Here is a 15,275-nt window from a genome sequence, read left to right as displayed (position 1 = left end):
ATTTGTTTCACTCATAGTGACTCATAAAGTCACTAGCTTCCAATTGCTCTAGTCTAATTTTTAAGGAAGTATTTTCTTCAGTAATCTTTTGGACTTCCTTTTCCATTTGGCCAATTTTGCTTTTAGGGCATTCTTCTCCTCATTGGCTTTTTGAACCTCTTTTGCCATTTGGGTTAGGGTATTTTTTAAGGTGCTATTTTCTTCAGTACTTTTTTGGGTCTCCTTTAGTAAGCTGTTAACTTGCTTTTCATGATTTTCTTGCATCACTCTCATTTCTCTTCCCAGGTTTTCCTCTACTTCTCTTACTTGCTTCTCAAAATCCCTTTTGAGCTCTTCCAAGGCCTGGGCCTGATTCATATTCTTCTTGGAGGCTTTGGATGTAGGAGCTTTGGTTTCGTTGTCTTCTTCTGGTTGTATGTTTTGATCTTCTTTGTCACCAAAGTAAGATAATATAGTCTGACTCTTTTTGCGCTGCTTACTCATGATCCCGGCCAATTACTTGAGTTTTAAACTCTTTGTTAAGGTAAAAGTCTGCTTCCAATGTGAAGAGTGTACTGTCCTAAACTTTGGGGGTCTGTACAGCTATTTTCAGAGATACTTCTAGGGACCTGTAAATTTTCAGTTCTTCCAAGGTGGTATGATAAGGGGCGAGGTGTTTTCTCTCCACCTCGGCAACAAGCTCCACCACACCAGCGTTCCTCCTAGCCCCAGGACTGCCCCTCAGAACTGTGACCCAGATCCAAGCACCGGTAAAGCAAGAGATTCCTGCCTCAGCCCTGGCAAAGAGATCCCTGCAATTCCCCTCTGATCAGCCACTGGATTCCCCCTCAGTCTGTGGGCTGGAAGCTCAGAAGCCAGCCACTGCCCTGGGGGCGGCTGAGACCTAGATTCTTCTCTCACCGTAGTCACAGACTTTTCCCACTGACCTTCTAAGTTTTCTTTGGCGTTTGGGGGCTGAAAAGTCTGGAAACTGCCACAGCTGCCCGCAACTCAGTCCTCTGAGGCCTGCTCCAGGGTTGCTGTGGCCTGCATGCCCACACTGAACTGCGCTCCTCTCCCAGCCTGACATGATATACCTTTCCGATCAACCATCCAGGTTGTCTTGGGCTGGAAATTTGTTTCAATCTGTTTTTTTGTGGGTTCTGCTGCTTTAGAATTTGTTTAGAGCCATTTTTTATAGGTATTTGGAGGGGTTTGGGGGAGAGCTCTAGCAAGTCACTGCTTTCCCTCTGCCATCTTGGCTCTGCCCCCAAGATATCTTAATATTAATTAAAGTCCTGCATAACCTGAACCCTTTCTATTTTTCTTTTTATACCTTATACCCTTCCACATCTTCAAGCCTCAGCTAAATTCCTCTCAAGAAACTTTCAGAATCTCCCTTAGTGCTAGTGCCTTCTTTCTGAGCTTATCTCCCATTTACTCTGTATAGATCACATCATAATTGCTTGCATGTTGCCTCCCTCATTGAAATTCGAGCTCCTTCATGCAGGGATTTCTGCATTTCTCTGGATCTTCAGTATTTACCCTTAGTTCCCGGCACATTTCAAGTGCTTAATGTTTGTTGACTGGCTTGTTAATGACTGAGTTCACACTCACAGCCGCCCCCACCTCCCTTTTCCTCCAAGAACTCATCTCTGACAATCTCACTACAAAGATGCTTGCCAAGAGTCCCTTGAAATGTGGGGAAATCGTATGGTGCAGCATTCTGTAGATCATAAAGTATTAATATATGAGGATGCTATTTACTAGTATTGCCCAGAAAGATCCTTCTCCCAGGAGGATGTCTGTGAAGCCCCAGGGAAGGCAGGATCTGGGAAAGGTGCATGTTACAAGGACTGTATGTCAGTAGTGGTGTCAGGAAAGCAGGATAGTCAAGAGTTGGAATTCAAAGAAACACTTGTGTACTGTATTCGATGTGATATGTTGTCAGAAATGCAACGTGGCTGCCTAAGACTAATGACCTTGGGTAGTATTTAGCTAGTAATAGCTAGCATTTCTGTAGTGTTGGCTGGTCATGCACTGTGCTAAGCACTTTACAAACACCTTATTTGATCCTCAGAACAACCCTGGGAGGTAAGTAGTCGCCATTTTATAGTTGAGGAAAATGAAGCAGGCAGAGATTAAGTGACTCACCCAAGATTATGCAGCTAGTGTCTGAGGTTGGATTTGAACACAGGTCTTCCTGCCTCCAGGCTACCCACTGCCACCAGCTACATTTAGGATCAGAATGAGGAAGGTGATTCCTCACTGGAATTCAGTCCTTGTAAGAACATATCCGAGGTATTGTGACCAGTTCTTGGGGTCATGCTTTAGGAAGGGCATTGCCAAAGGAGCAAATTCAGAAGGGATGGGCTCCTCTGCAGCTCTCTCCAAGTGGTTAAAATCTGTCCAGGGAAGAAGGATCATTCTTGTTCTGTTCGGCCCTAGAGGGCAGAACTAAGCAATGGGAATACGTTACAAGGAGTCAGGTTCTGGCTTAATATAATGGAAACCTTCCCAACAATCAGATTGGTCTAAAAGTAGAACAGGCTGCTTTGGGTGGTAGTAAACCTCCTGTCACTTCAAGTCTTCAAGCCAGACCTACTCATCAGGGATGCTGCAGATGAGGCTTCATGATCAGAGACAGGTTGAACTGGCAGATTTGTGGACCTTTCCAGCTTTAGGATCCTGTTAACTCCCTGACAACAAGGAGTTATCTTAATCTATTTTTATCTTCCCTGGTGAAGCTTAGCATGTGCTAGGCACACAGGGGGTCCTCAACACATGTACAATTTCTATCTCTGGTCAGACTGTACTTATAGAGGTGCTAGTGCTATAGAACTGCCTCCACATAATCAGAAAAGATTGTGTGTTTCAGACTGAGAGCTGCCCAGAACCCTGCAGGCTTAAGTGACTGGCTGGTGTCACACTAGAGGTATGGGTCAGAAGCAGGTCCCAAATGCAGGTCTTCCTGGCTCTACCCACTGTACTATACTGCTTCTCTTTTTTCAGTATATACCAGATTTTAAGTAACTTACAAGCAGCCTATGACGCACAGGAGGCAAGAATGAGCATTTGCCATTGTTTCATGAGAAAACTGAGGCCCAGAAGCTAGGTGACTTGCTTGAGGAGACAGGTGTGTGACAAAGCTGAGCCCAGCACCCAGGTCTGCTGAATCCCACATCCAATCTCCTTACTCTGTGCTCCGTCACCTGCTTGGAACCGACCCTTGTCTCCAGCTCCCCTGTCCCCAACAGCCCTTTTCCCTCCCTCTGCTGACCCTCCACCCAGTCCCCCAGAAGAATGGCAGGCCTTAGGATCCGTGCAGGTACATTGTTTATTCATCGTCCCATGAACAATACATGGGACACCCCCTTGTAAATGAGAGAAAAGGGGGAGGAAAAGGACACCATTGGTTTTTTAGGAAGAAGGACAAGCCCCCTAATCCCCCAGGATAGGCCCTGAGCCCACAGAGGTGGATAAAATGACGGGGCCAAAGGCATCCCAAGTCTGCCTCGCAGAAGCCTGGAGAGGGAACAGGTTCTTGAGGGAGGGGGAGGTGTTGGTCCCAAATAGATGTGTGCCTTGGGGGTTGGGGGAAGGGAACAGGAAATTCACTGGCTGAAATTCTTTGGGGGGGGGTGGGGGACAGAGGAAGAATAACCTCTGCCAAGTCCTTCACCAAGGAGGAAGCATCAGGTACACCCCCTCCCCATCTCCTCTAGGGACACTCTCACACACCTCTGCCTTACCTCATCACTCTCTTAGCCAATTCCAGCAGCATAGCCCTATATCCCCCATCCCCATTCCCAAGTCCCTTTCAGAGTCGGGGAGCAGCAAATTGTGGCTCTGGGCTAGGGCAGGATGTGAACTTCCTGTGCCCTCTCACTCCTGGGTAACATTTGGGGAATGCTTCCCAGGCTACAGGAAGAAGGGCCCAGCAGGTTGACCACAGGGCCCAGGTCAGGGTGGGGCTGAACGATATTTGTGGAAGGTACTCTCCAGAAAGGCTGCCAGTTTTTCACAATCATCCTGGGGGAAATGGGATGAGGGACAGCCATGGGGAAGAAGACAGGGGAAGGAGAAGGTTCTTCATCTCCTCCCCCTAAACCCCTTTCCCATGGTCCCTTCCCAACCCCCACCCCCCTCACCTCATGAATGAAGCCATAATGAACCAGTTCTGTGGCCAGATCCTTGGAACTGTCAGCTGAAGGGAGCAGAAGACAGAGTAAGGCCCCTTCCTACCCTGCCAAATCCCACCCAGAACCACCTCCCAGGGCACACCAAACAGAAAGAGGGGTAGGGAGAGAGACAGTGCCAACACTGAGCAGGGAACCCACAGCTAAGCTGGGATTGGGCAGGAGCAGAGCCAGAGTGCCCACAGCCATGCCTGGGCTGGGAGGGGAAGAGAGGGACAAGGGTAAGAAGGGGAGGGACATGGCTGAGAGGAGGAGCAGGGGCGAGGAAAGGAGGACAGCAGGGCAGGAGAAGGGTAGGGGCAAAGTGCCTACTTGGCAGGAGATCATAGCTCAGCTGTCGGTGTAACTTGTCTTCCAGGACCAGGAGCAGAGTGAGCTGAAGAAATGGACAAAGAGTCAGCCCAGGACACATGTTGGTGGGATCAGAGAGGCGGAACCGCAGTCATGTGAGTGCTGGGAAGTCTGAGGGGTGGGGGGGAGAATGTGTGACTGTATTGGGGTGGGGGTGCTCCCCTGGATTCCACTTACGTGCCACTGAGCTCTGTCCTCATTCATCTCCATGTTGCACTGCATTTGCACAACCTGGGGGAGGAAGGAAGTAGAGGAGTCACTGTCCTCCCTGCCCTCTCCCCTTTATAAATCCTCCCTGTTTCCCTCTCCCAGTCCCCTCCCAGTGGATTCCCCTTCACTAGGAGGTCTTCAAAGAACGGCTGGATGACTGTTCGTCAGCTACAGGTAGTTGTAAGCACTTTGCAAACTTCTGATTCCAACTTCTAGTACTCTTGGGCAGCCAGGTGGCGCCATAGCGCATAGAGCACCAGGCCTGCCGTCAAGAAGAATCATCTTCCTGAGTTCAAATCTGCTCTCAGGCACTTACTAGCTGTGTGACCCTGGGCAAATCACTTAACCCTAATTGCCTCAACTTCCTCATCTAAAATAAACTGGAGAAGAAAATGGCAAACTACTCCACTATCTTTGTCAAGAAAACCCCAAATGGGGTCACAAAGAGTCAGACACAACTGAAAAACAACTGAACAAATATTCCAGTAATGGGAGCAGGTCAAGGGGATTCTCCTACAGGGGAGGGGTTGGATTAGATGCCTCTGAGGTCCCCTCCAGCTCTGAGGTTTTAGGATCCTCCCAAACTCACCTTCCTGGTCTCCACATCAAAAGGCTCTGGGGTGGGGGTCTTGGCTTTTCGGGCATCCTCAGGGGGAGGAGCTAGTACCCGGGGAAGCCCCAGGGGCCGGGAGGCAGCAAAGTTCATGAGTGGGTAGATTCCGTTCCTGGAGAACCAGGGAAAGGCCCAACAATGACAATGAATTCACTAACCTCTCTACCCCTCCTATCTCCTGTCCTGCCCTCCCCTCCCCCTTATCAAAAGGACCAGCTAGCTACCTACTTACCTGACGTCTTCCAGGAACTTGTCCAGCTCTAAGAATGAGACCTCAGAGTACCTGGGGGGAGGGGGAGACAGGAAGGGGAAGGACACACACTCATGGAAAGATGAACGGGTCCTCAGAGACAAGAATAGACCTCAACTTCCCCCCTCCCCCTTCAGGGTAGTCAGGACCTGAGGCCCAGAAGAAAGCAGAGATGGAGAGGGAGGGGAAAAACACTCACCGCCACTGAACCCTTGGCCGGCCAGTCCGATGAATCTCAGCCATTACCAAATTGAGGTCAATCACCTTAGTCTTTTCCTCTACCACATTTTCTGGCATCAGATCTGAAGAGGCCTTTTATGGTCACTCACATAGGCCATCAGTACTCCCTGTCAACTCACATGTGCCAACCAAATACCTTCCCTACCTTCAGTCACTCTTTCACTTAGGTGCTAGGTAAAATCCACCCCTAGGCCCCAGTCACTCTCACAGGTGTTGGGACTATACTTTCCCCCCATATCCACCCACTCCAGATACTCACATATTTACCCCCTCCCACCCTACCTCACCCACCCATGATGGATGCCTTCCACCCCTGGGTCATTCCCAAGAGTACTGAGCATTTCCCCATGCTGTGGGTCACTCACATTGGTGCTGGATGAAACAATGAGCTGCCAAGAGCTTCAGTGAGTGAACTTCAAAGAGCACTCGGTGGAAGAGAAGGTTGTGAGCAGAAGGTCGGCAGGCTGGGTCCAAGACAAGGCACGACAGGATGAACTCCTGGGGGGGCACAGGGCACATGAGCAGAGGAGTAAAAGCTCGAAAGCTGAATGGTGAGACACTAGCAAGATCTGAATGAATTGGGAAGGCAAAGAGAGAAATAGACAGTCTGGACTCTTCTAAGATAAGAGGAGAAATTGGTTTTCCCCAAAGACCCAATGCTGGCATCTATGAGCACCTGCCTTTCCCTCCTGGGTGCATGTTCATGAATAAAAGGCTGGAAGAACTGAAGATAGGACCTTCCTTAAAATCCAGGCCTAGTCAGGCAGCTGCAAAGAAACTGGGCATTTGAAAGAAAATCTTCATTGAATGTCAGACTTCTCTGGTACATTGGTTAACACTGTGGAACTTTCTTTTTCTTTCCTCTTTTTTTTTCACTCTATCATGAGACATAGTTCTCTGGGAATGAGTGGGAAAGGGACACGATGCAAAATGTAACAAAAAAAAAATCAGAATTTATATCTAAGAACAAAAGAAAAGGACACATGGGAGGGTGAGGAAAAGAGATACTAAACTTTGCCAGAGATGCCAGAACTGGAGAGAGGCCTGCACATTTTGGCAGCCCCTACACAGCATGCCATGAATCAAAAAGATAATGCCAAAGAGAAAAAAAGCACTGAAACAGTTACAGAACCATGAGGGGGAGGGGCAAACCCTGGGGCCTTGCTATTCCTAGGTCACTTTACAAAACACCATCCTTAACAAAATATCTCAGGGTTTCCTTTTGGACAAGACAAACAAATGGAGACAGAAGACAGCAAGATTAGGTGGATTCAGAACTCCTTGAGTGACCATCGCTAAAGATTAGTCACTAATGAGCCAATGTCTCCCGTTCCCCCCCCAACACACACACACACACACACACACACACACACACACACACACACACAGAGCCAATAAAGTGCTAAGTCTTGTCAAGTCTACCTCCCCAACATCACCTACATCTATCCCCTTCTCTCTTCTCACATGGCTATACCAACTAAATCAGGCCCTCATCGATTCTCACTTAGACTACTGCAACAGCCTCCCAATTGGTCTCCCTGCTTTAAGTGTTTCCCCTTTCCAGCACATCCTCTACACAGTGGTCATATTGATATTCTAAAAGCACTGGTTGGACCGTGTCATTCTCTTGCTCAATAAATTCAGTGACTCTCTATTACCTCTAGACTCTTAAGCTTAAGCTTCTCCATTTAACATTGTGAAGAACCCTTCACAACCTGGTGCCAATTTCCCTTTCCAGGCTTCTTACATATTACTCTTCACACTTTATAGTCCAACCAAACTGTCATCCTTGCTGTTCCTCCAAGGTGACATTCTTTTCTGTCTCTGGACCTTTGAATTGGCTGTGCTTCATGCCTAATGCTTCCTCATCTGCTAGTGCCCAACATCCTAAATTAATTTGTATGACTATACTGGAAATGCTTATATATGCACATGTTGTCTCACCCAATGGAAGGTAAGCTCTTTGAGGACAGAGACAATTTCTTTCTTTTTTTTTTTTCTTCGACACAATTGGGGTTAAGTGACTTGCCCAGGGTCAACAGCTAGTGAGTATCATGTGTCTGAGGCCAGATTTGAACTCAGGTCCTCCTGACTCCAGGGCCAGTGCTCTATCCACTGAGCCACCTAGCTGCCCTGACAATTTCATTTTTTTTGTCTACTTATTGCCACCTTGGAGCACAGTTCCTGGCACTTAAGAAATGCTTATTGATTGTTTGAATGTCAACTTGAAGGAGTGCCCCAGGGACTTCTCCTTGACCCTCAGCTGGTTAACAATTTGATCAATAACTTAGATTTGCAGATGATGGAAGACCGGTAGGGCCAGCCAACACAGGATCACATACTTAGGATCCAAAAAGCTCTTAAAAGAAAAAGGAGTCAAATCTAAAAAGATGAAATTTAATGGATATAAGTCTAAAGTTCTACAGCCAGGTTTAAAAAAAAAATCAACTTGATAAGTATAAGGCGGGGGAAGGTATGGTCAGACAATATAGTTCATCTGATAAAGATTTCAGGGTCTCAAGCTCCTAAAGGCTAGGGAAAGTATCGTTATTTATCCTGGTATTTTTTGTGTTCAGCACCCCAGCCTTGTAACATAACAGGAGTTTGGTAAGTCACTGCTCAAGGAATGATAGCTCTGCAGCAAGGCAGCAGTATAAAAGTCACTTGGGACAATGAGGTCATCAGTTCACACCTAGGGAAATAGGTAGAGCTATAAATCTCAATCAAGGTAACTTAGAGGAAAAAGGCACTGGACTGCAGAGTCAGAAAACCTGGGTTCACATCCTAGCTCCGATACTTAATAGCTGTGGGACCATGGCAAGGTACTTAACCTTTGCACCACATGGAAAAACAGGGACATTTGCATTACAGCCCAGATAAGGTTATTGTGAGGGAGACTACTTGGTAAAGGGGAAGGGATCATTCCTTTCCCTACTTAAGAGCTATCAAAGTGAAAAGAAAATGGGCCACAATGGAAGGCATGATCTTGCTCGTGGATTCTGGGCAGATTGCATCAGGGTGGCTCCCCAGAACAAGAGGTGAAGACTGACCACCCTGATGAATCACAGCCAACTTTAAGAGGTAGAAAAGGACTTTTAGAGGGGCAAGCCAGGACCAAAGAAGCCGGAAGTAGGGAGAGAGCAAGGCTTAAGCTCAAACCAAGAGAGAAAAAACTCTAGGAAAGGAAGCATCTGCAAGATGCATATTGGTGGCCTGAAGATAGAGGAAAGAATTATCTTCGAGCCCAGGTGGGAAATACTTGTTTTCCAGAATCTAGGTTTGGGAAAGGGACTCCAAAAAGGGGACAAAGGAACCAACTTCACACTGAGTACAAAAACTGAGGCCCACAGGGAAAGCCTGGGGTCCAGGTAAAAGAGGGTACCTCTCCAGGTTGGCAGGAGTTAGCTTGTCCTGTCATGGACTGCAAGAAAGAACTATGGAATCAGGTGAAGTTTGGGAGGGAATGACCACTGTGGGAAATACTTGGGCCATGACATTCCTTTTTTTAAAATTTATTTAATTTTAGTTTTTAACATCCACTTCCATAAGTTTTAAATTTTCTCCTCCTCCCATCCCAAGACAGCATGCAATCTGATATAGGCTCTACTTACTAAGCATATTTTCCCATTAGTCATGATGTAAAGAATAGGCCATGATATTCTTAAATAAGGCTAGGCAAGGGGCAACTAGGTGGTGCAGTGGATAGAGCCTCATATGGAGTCAGGAGGACCTGAGTTAAAATCTGGCTTCAGATACTTACTAGCTATGTGATCCAGGGCAAGTCACTTAATCTCAATTACCTCTTCCACCCCCCAAATAAGGCTAGGTAGTGGACAAGGCTGCCCGTGACTACTGAAATGATCAGATACAGGAAAGTGTCACCAAAAGCAAGAACATAAGTGGATGTATCAATGTTTCAGCAAAAAATAAAAAATATGAAAATTCCAGAGAGACCATATATGTGACCTGGTAACTGGGCAGGAAAAAGAAGAGGAATCAAAGGGTTGCTGGGTCAGACAGAAGAGTACGTTACAATGGAATCTGAGAGCCTGGATTCAAATACTGATTGCACACATGTGACCTTAAGCAAGTCACCTGACATCTCTGGGACACAATTTCTTTATCTGAAAAATGGGAAGGTTGGACCAGATGCCCTTTAAGGTTCCTTCCAGACCTAAATCTATGATTCCTGACTACTATGAGCCTCTTGGGGCCATTCTCCAATGCTGGCAATCAGAAAGAACCTCCACTGGGGAAAGAGAAAAGTTAAGCCATGTGACACCAAATAAAACCTAGAGATGATATATGACTAGTGGAACACAGGAAGAATGCTAAGGAGGAACTGGGAGGAGACATAGGCTCTTACCCGCATATTAGGGTCACTCAGTGAGTGTCGGGCACGGGCGATGGCCTCTTCAGTCACCCGGGTATCCCCATTGGACTGGATCTCTAGCACAGCCATCTGAGAAGGGACAGAAACCAGAGGCAGAGCTTGAGTGAGAGCCGTGTAAGAAAGAGAAATGGGGGAAGAAGGGGCAGGAAGCAGGACAAGAGGGCAGGTATGGGAGTTTTAAGAAAAGGAAGGAATGACCAGGGACTCTGCTCAGGGTGAGGAAAGAGGGTGGAGGATCCTAGGGAGGGGTTGGAAAGGGCATGCTGGGAGGAAAGGGTATGGGCAGGGTAGGATATGAGCAAGAAGGCCATGCTGGGGAGATCAGGGGGAGGGGGGCCAATACCTCCAGTGCACACATCCCGAATGAAAAGATGTCCACAGCTGTCCCGTCAGCAACCTCTGAAATCGAGGAAGCAAGGGTAGGGGAGGAAGGGTGTACACCACAGGATCAAAGTTCAAGGAGAAGGTATCACAGGGTCAGGGATTAAGGAAGATGGTGCAGGTACTAAGGGTTAGGGGTAAGAGAACAAGGGAATGGGTATGGAGAACTGTAAGGAAAAAGGAGGCCCGGAAGAAGACAGCCCTAGGGGTCCCAGTGGTCACTCACGGCCATACTCTGGGGGGAAAAAATGCAAGTTTCGCTGTTCCTCTCGCTCAATGCGAATGGGGCTACGGAGATCATCTGGAATTGCTGGAGGGAGTAGATTGAAAGGATGAGGTGGCCCCAAAGGACTTTCCCCAAAAAGGCATTTGATCTATCCCCATCTACCTCCCCCCCCCCAAACCCCCCCCTGTCAAACTCACCATTGGAGAACACCCTATGCCAGACTGAGGGAGAAAGAAAGAGAAAAATATGAATGGGTGGTGGGGAGGAGCAGGGCCAGCCAAAAGGAAGGCTCTCCCTCCTCTCTGGCTCGCCTCCCTTCCATGGTCCCCCAGGCCAGCCTCACCAGAACCAATCTTGATTAGGCCATTGTGCTGGATGAAGATGGTGTCACTGGTCAAGTTGCCATGAATGATGGGAGGGTTGCAAGAGTGAAGAAAGCTGGGGAGACACAGGCCCAGGCTCAGGGTCAGAAAGAGCTAGAGACTAGGAGATATGGTATTAGAGAGAGGGAGAGGGAGGGAGGGAGGGGGACAGAGAGCTCAAGTGTGTGAGTGTGAGTGTGTGTGTGTGTGTGTGTGTGTGTGTGTGTGTGTGTGTGTATTTTCCATGAGGGGGGTTCCAAATCTATGATTTTATTAGTGTGAAGAACTCCCAGTGAAGAAACTCTCTCTATCAATGCAGATCAGCAACTTATCTGTAATATGTTATTTCAGAGGGTTTTCTGGAGCACTGGGGGTTCAAGTGACTAGCCCATGGTTACATGGCTTGTATCTGTCAGAGAGAGAATTAGATACTGGGGGAAATGAGAGATTGCAGGGAGTAGATGGGGGACTAAAAGTCAAGTGGAGGGGTGAGCTGGGGATATGAAGTAGTATGAGGAAAACACAAAGTAAGCAGGCTGGGGGCCAGGGTCACCTCACCTGAGAGCAGACAAAATCTGCGTACACCAGCGTTTCCAGGCCTAGGGGCAGAGGGAAGGAGAGGGCTTAAGTCCTGGCTGCTTCCGGGAAAGAGCAAGTTTATTCCCTACCAGGCACCAAGCACCAGAGAGCCTTCAGAGATGGAGTTAAAATCCTCTGAGCCCAGCTCCTCAGTACCAACACCAACAGCCCCCTCCCCCAGAGCCCCCATACCCGGGCGTTCATGGCCTTATGGTTTTTTTTTGTCTTCTTCAAAAACTGCTTGAGGCTGCCTGAGGAGACGTACTCAGTGATGAAGATCACCTAGATGGGTAAGACCAGGGTTCAGCTCTAGGTACTCTCCTCATATTCCCAGGGGTCTTGGGGAGCTCCTTGACAATGAGGACTGCCATACAGGAGCAATTTAATGAAGACTGGCCTATTCAGTAAGCAGAGGCAGCAGGAGAAGGTTAGGTGGCAGTCTAGGCTGAGTCCCTAGCCTTGCCCCTCCCCACCCAGTGGCTCAAGGACTGAAGGAGAGGGAAGGACAGGGTCCAGCTTGGAACAGGTCAAGAGGCAGGCTCTACACTGGGCAGGACACTAGGCTCACCCGGGCCTTGGATTCTGGGGTGTCCAGCCAGTATTTGTGCAGCTTGACAATGTTGGGATGGTCCACGAGCACCAGTTGTTCAAACATGGTCTGGATCTTCTCCTGGGGGACCAGAGGGTGGAGGGGGAGATGAAGCACAGACCGGGAGCGAGAGATACCAATCAGTGCATGTTGGGAGGGAGGGAAAGGTCACCTCATGGGCCTTGAAGGCCTTCCTGTCCGTGAAGTGCAGCTCATTCCACACAACCTCCACACCTTCCTCTGTGTCCATGGCTAGGAAAGTGCTCTGGATCCCTGGCATGTTGCCCTGATTGACCTGGGAAGGGAGTGGGATCATTCATGGTACCAGAAGCCAGGAGTGTACAAGGCAGGGGCTTGGCAAGTTAGGGGCACAAGCTGGGCATGGTGAGGTGTGGTTATGAAGGGGGCCAGTCAAGTCAGGGATCAGGGCCAAGGGGTGGGGATTGGGACAAGCCGGGCAAAGACACAGGCCCATGCCAGCCCCACCTCCCCTTCCCTTCCCTGGCCCCCTTGGGTCACACAAAGGCTCCTCTCATCTCTAGCCTGGACTCAGAAGGGAAGGGGAGGGGAGAGGAGGGAACAGAGCAGTTGGCTGATCCAAAAGGAAAAGCTGAAGTAACTAAGTGACAGGGGCCCATTTGGTCCCCTAGGATATTGTTGAGATATAAAACCCTGCCTTTCCCCTAGAATGCCCTCCTAAAGGTGGCTTCCTCTGGGGCCCCAAGTTGGGTAGCTCTCATCCTGCTTCCATCTTCCCTTCACCCCACCCCCAAAACGACGAGCTTCCCTAGAACTCAGGGACTTGGAAAACAGCAGGAGAGAAGGATTAATCAAACTAGGAATGTCTGCTCTTTATATGCCTCCCAATCCCCCAGCCTGTGACAGATCCAGACCTCCCCCCCAATGATACTGTAATCCTTCCTCTTTGTATACACTGAATGCGGGTAGGAAATGGAGACTTCTGTCTGCCCCCTCTTTCCTCCCTTCACTAGGAGATATCTGTCCCATCTCTCCCTTTGCTCTAAAGGGAGTAAGGCAAAAAGTAGGGGCCTTACTGAGATTCATCACCCTAACCCACTATGGTACTGCGCAATTCCTCCTTGTACACGCTGAAAAAATGTGTTTGTCCACTCTCTCCCCCTACTCTATTAGGAGAGTGTGTCTGTCTGCCTGTCTGTCCCCTCTCCCCCTGCTTTAAACGGAGTGAGCCAAAAAGTAGGGGCCGTACCGAGCTCGGAAGGGAGGTGGGGCAAAGTAGGAGCTGGTATGGAACTGAGGGATCAAGTCCTGGGCACTAAGCCAAAGCAGGCAGAAGACTCGCTCCCCATCCACCCAAGCCCCTCAGGGCCCCACCCTGCATCCCCACAGTGGCAGGATTCAGCTGCTGGTCCCCTCCCATCAGATAACACTTTGAACCCCCGCCCCAAAGGCACAGCAAATAGAAGCTACCTTCTCTCCCACTACTCGAACCCGCCCTCAGTGCCCCAACTATCCCTGATTCCTATTGACCCCTATCCACAAACCCACAGCCTCGTGAAAGCCCTGGGCCCCTCCCACCCAGCCCCTGGCGTCCCACAGTTTGCTTTTCACCAAGGGCTCTATGTTCCCCGCCCACGAACCCCTCGGGTCTTAGAATCTCCCCCTAGCCACCGCTCCCCCTCCTCAGCCCGAGGCTCACGTGCCCCCTGGGTCCTAGCGTCTCCCTTTCCCGGAGCTCCTCGTTCACAGCTCAGGGCCCACGAACCCCCCCGGGTCCTAGCGACCCCACGAACCCCCCCCGCCCCCCCCGCTTCAGGCAGCCCCCTTCCCAAGACCCCGAGTCCCCTCGGTCCTAGCGCTCTCGCCCAGCCTGGGCCAGCTCCTGCTCGGTCCCTGGCCGCGCGGCCGCTCCCGGCCCCGGGGGGCCCGGGACCCACCTGCTCCCGGCGCTTCTGCCAGCGGCCGCACGGACTCTCTTCTAGGATCTCACTCTCGTCCTCGCTCTCGTCCTCCCGCTCCCGGCCCCGCCGCGCCGGCTCCGGGGCCGCCATGGCGGCGGCCGCCCGGGGAGCGGTGCGGGGCCGGGGGCCGGGACCGGGGCTGGGGCCGGCGCGGGCCAGGCCGGAGGCTCGGCGGGCTCTGCTCGCTCACGGTCACGGCCACGGGCAGTGCCCCGCCCCTCCCTCTCCCGGATCCCCTCTGGGCTCCTTTTGCTGCGCTCTGGCCGCAGCTGCAACGGGGCCGAAGCGGGAGCCTGGGAGCGGCCGCGGAGCTCCGCCCGCCTGGTCCCGCCCCGCGGGGTTCGCCTCGGGCTGGCTAGAACGCTGCGTCCCGCCCCCGTGGCGGCTCGGGGCCCCCTCCCATTGGCCAGCCCCCAGGCCGCGGCCCCACCTTGTGTCTGAGTGTGCCAGTGTGCCCTGGTGAGTGTCTCTGTACCTGGCGGGCGTGGGCATCTATTGAGGAGCCCCTTACACACACACACACTACACACACACACTACACACACCACACACACACCCTACACACACCACACACACTCACTACACACACCACACACACTCACTGCACACACACACTCACGACACACACCACACACCACACACACACTCACTACACACACCACACACACAGACAGACAGACAGACACACACACACACACACACACCCCTTTGCATGGGATTTCTCTGATGCCTGAAACGTACTTCCCATCTCACCTCCACCTTTGGAAATCTCTAGCTTTCTCTAAAGTTCAGCTCAAATGCCACCTCTTACAGGAAATCTCTTCTAATCTCCCCAAGTGTCAGTGCCCCCACCCATTGCCTAGTATTTATATATTTATATATATTCAGATATATTCTGTGTTTACGTGTCTCCCCCATAAGAACGTAAACTGCCTGAAGACAGGAATTGTTTCAGTTATATCT

General features: G+C 50.2%; 1 protein-coding gene across 1 annotated transcript; it reads right to left on the bottom strand.

The window, feature by feature from the left end:
* Positions 1–3,297: 3,297 nt before the first annotated feature.
* NRBP2 (nuclear receptor binding protein 2) lies at positions 3,298–14,417 on the bottom strand. The gene is made up of 18 exons (XM_027857850.1): positions 14,289–14,417; positions 12,545–12,667; positions 12,352–12,453; positions 11,976–12,065; positions 11,763–11,803; positions 11,186–11,280; positions 11,040–11,063; positions 10,843–10,926; positions 10,579–10,634; positions 10,209–10,304; positions 6,208–6,340; positions 5,802–5,904; positions 5,585–5,635; positions 5,329–5,464; positions 4,707–4,760; positions 4,491–4,554; positions 4,131–4,186; positions 3,298–4,011 (listed from the first exon to the last, which is right to left on the bottom strand). Exons 1-18 carry the CDS (start codon positions 14,400–14,402, stop codon positions 3,943–3,945), a joined length of 1,491 nt encoding a protein of 496 aa, XP_027713651.1. The 5' UTR covers positions 14,403–14,417; the 3' UTR covers positions 3,298–3,942.
* Positions 14,418–15,275: the final 858 nt, after the last annotated feature.

This window comes from Vombatus ursinus, unplaced genomic scaffold, assembly GCF_900497805.2.
Source record: "Vombatus ursinus unplaced genomic scaffold, bare-nosed wombat genome assembly UNPS02012319.1, whole genome shotgun sequence".
NCBI lineage: Eukaryota > Metazoa > Chordata > Mammalia > Diprotodontia > Vombatidae > Vombatus > Vombatus ursinus.
This window is presented reverse-complemented; position numbering and strand designations above follow the sequence as displayed.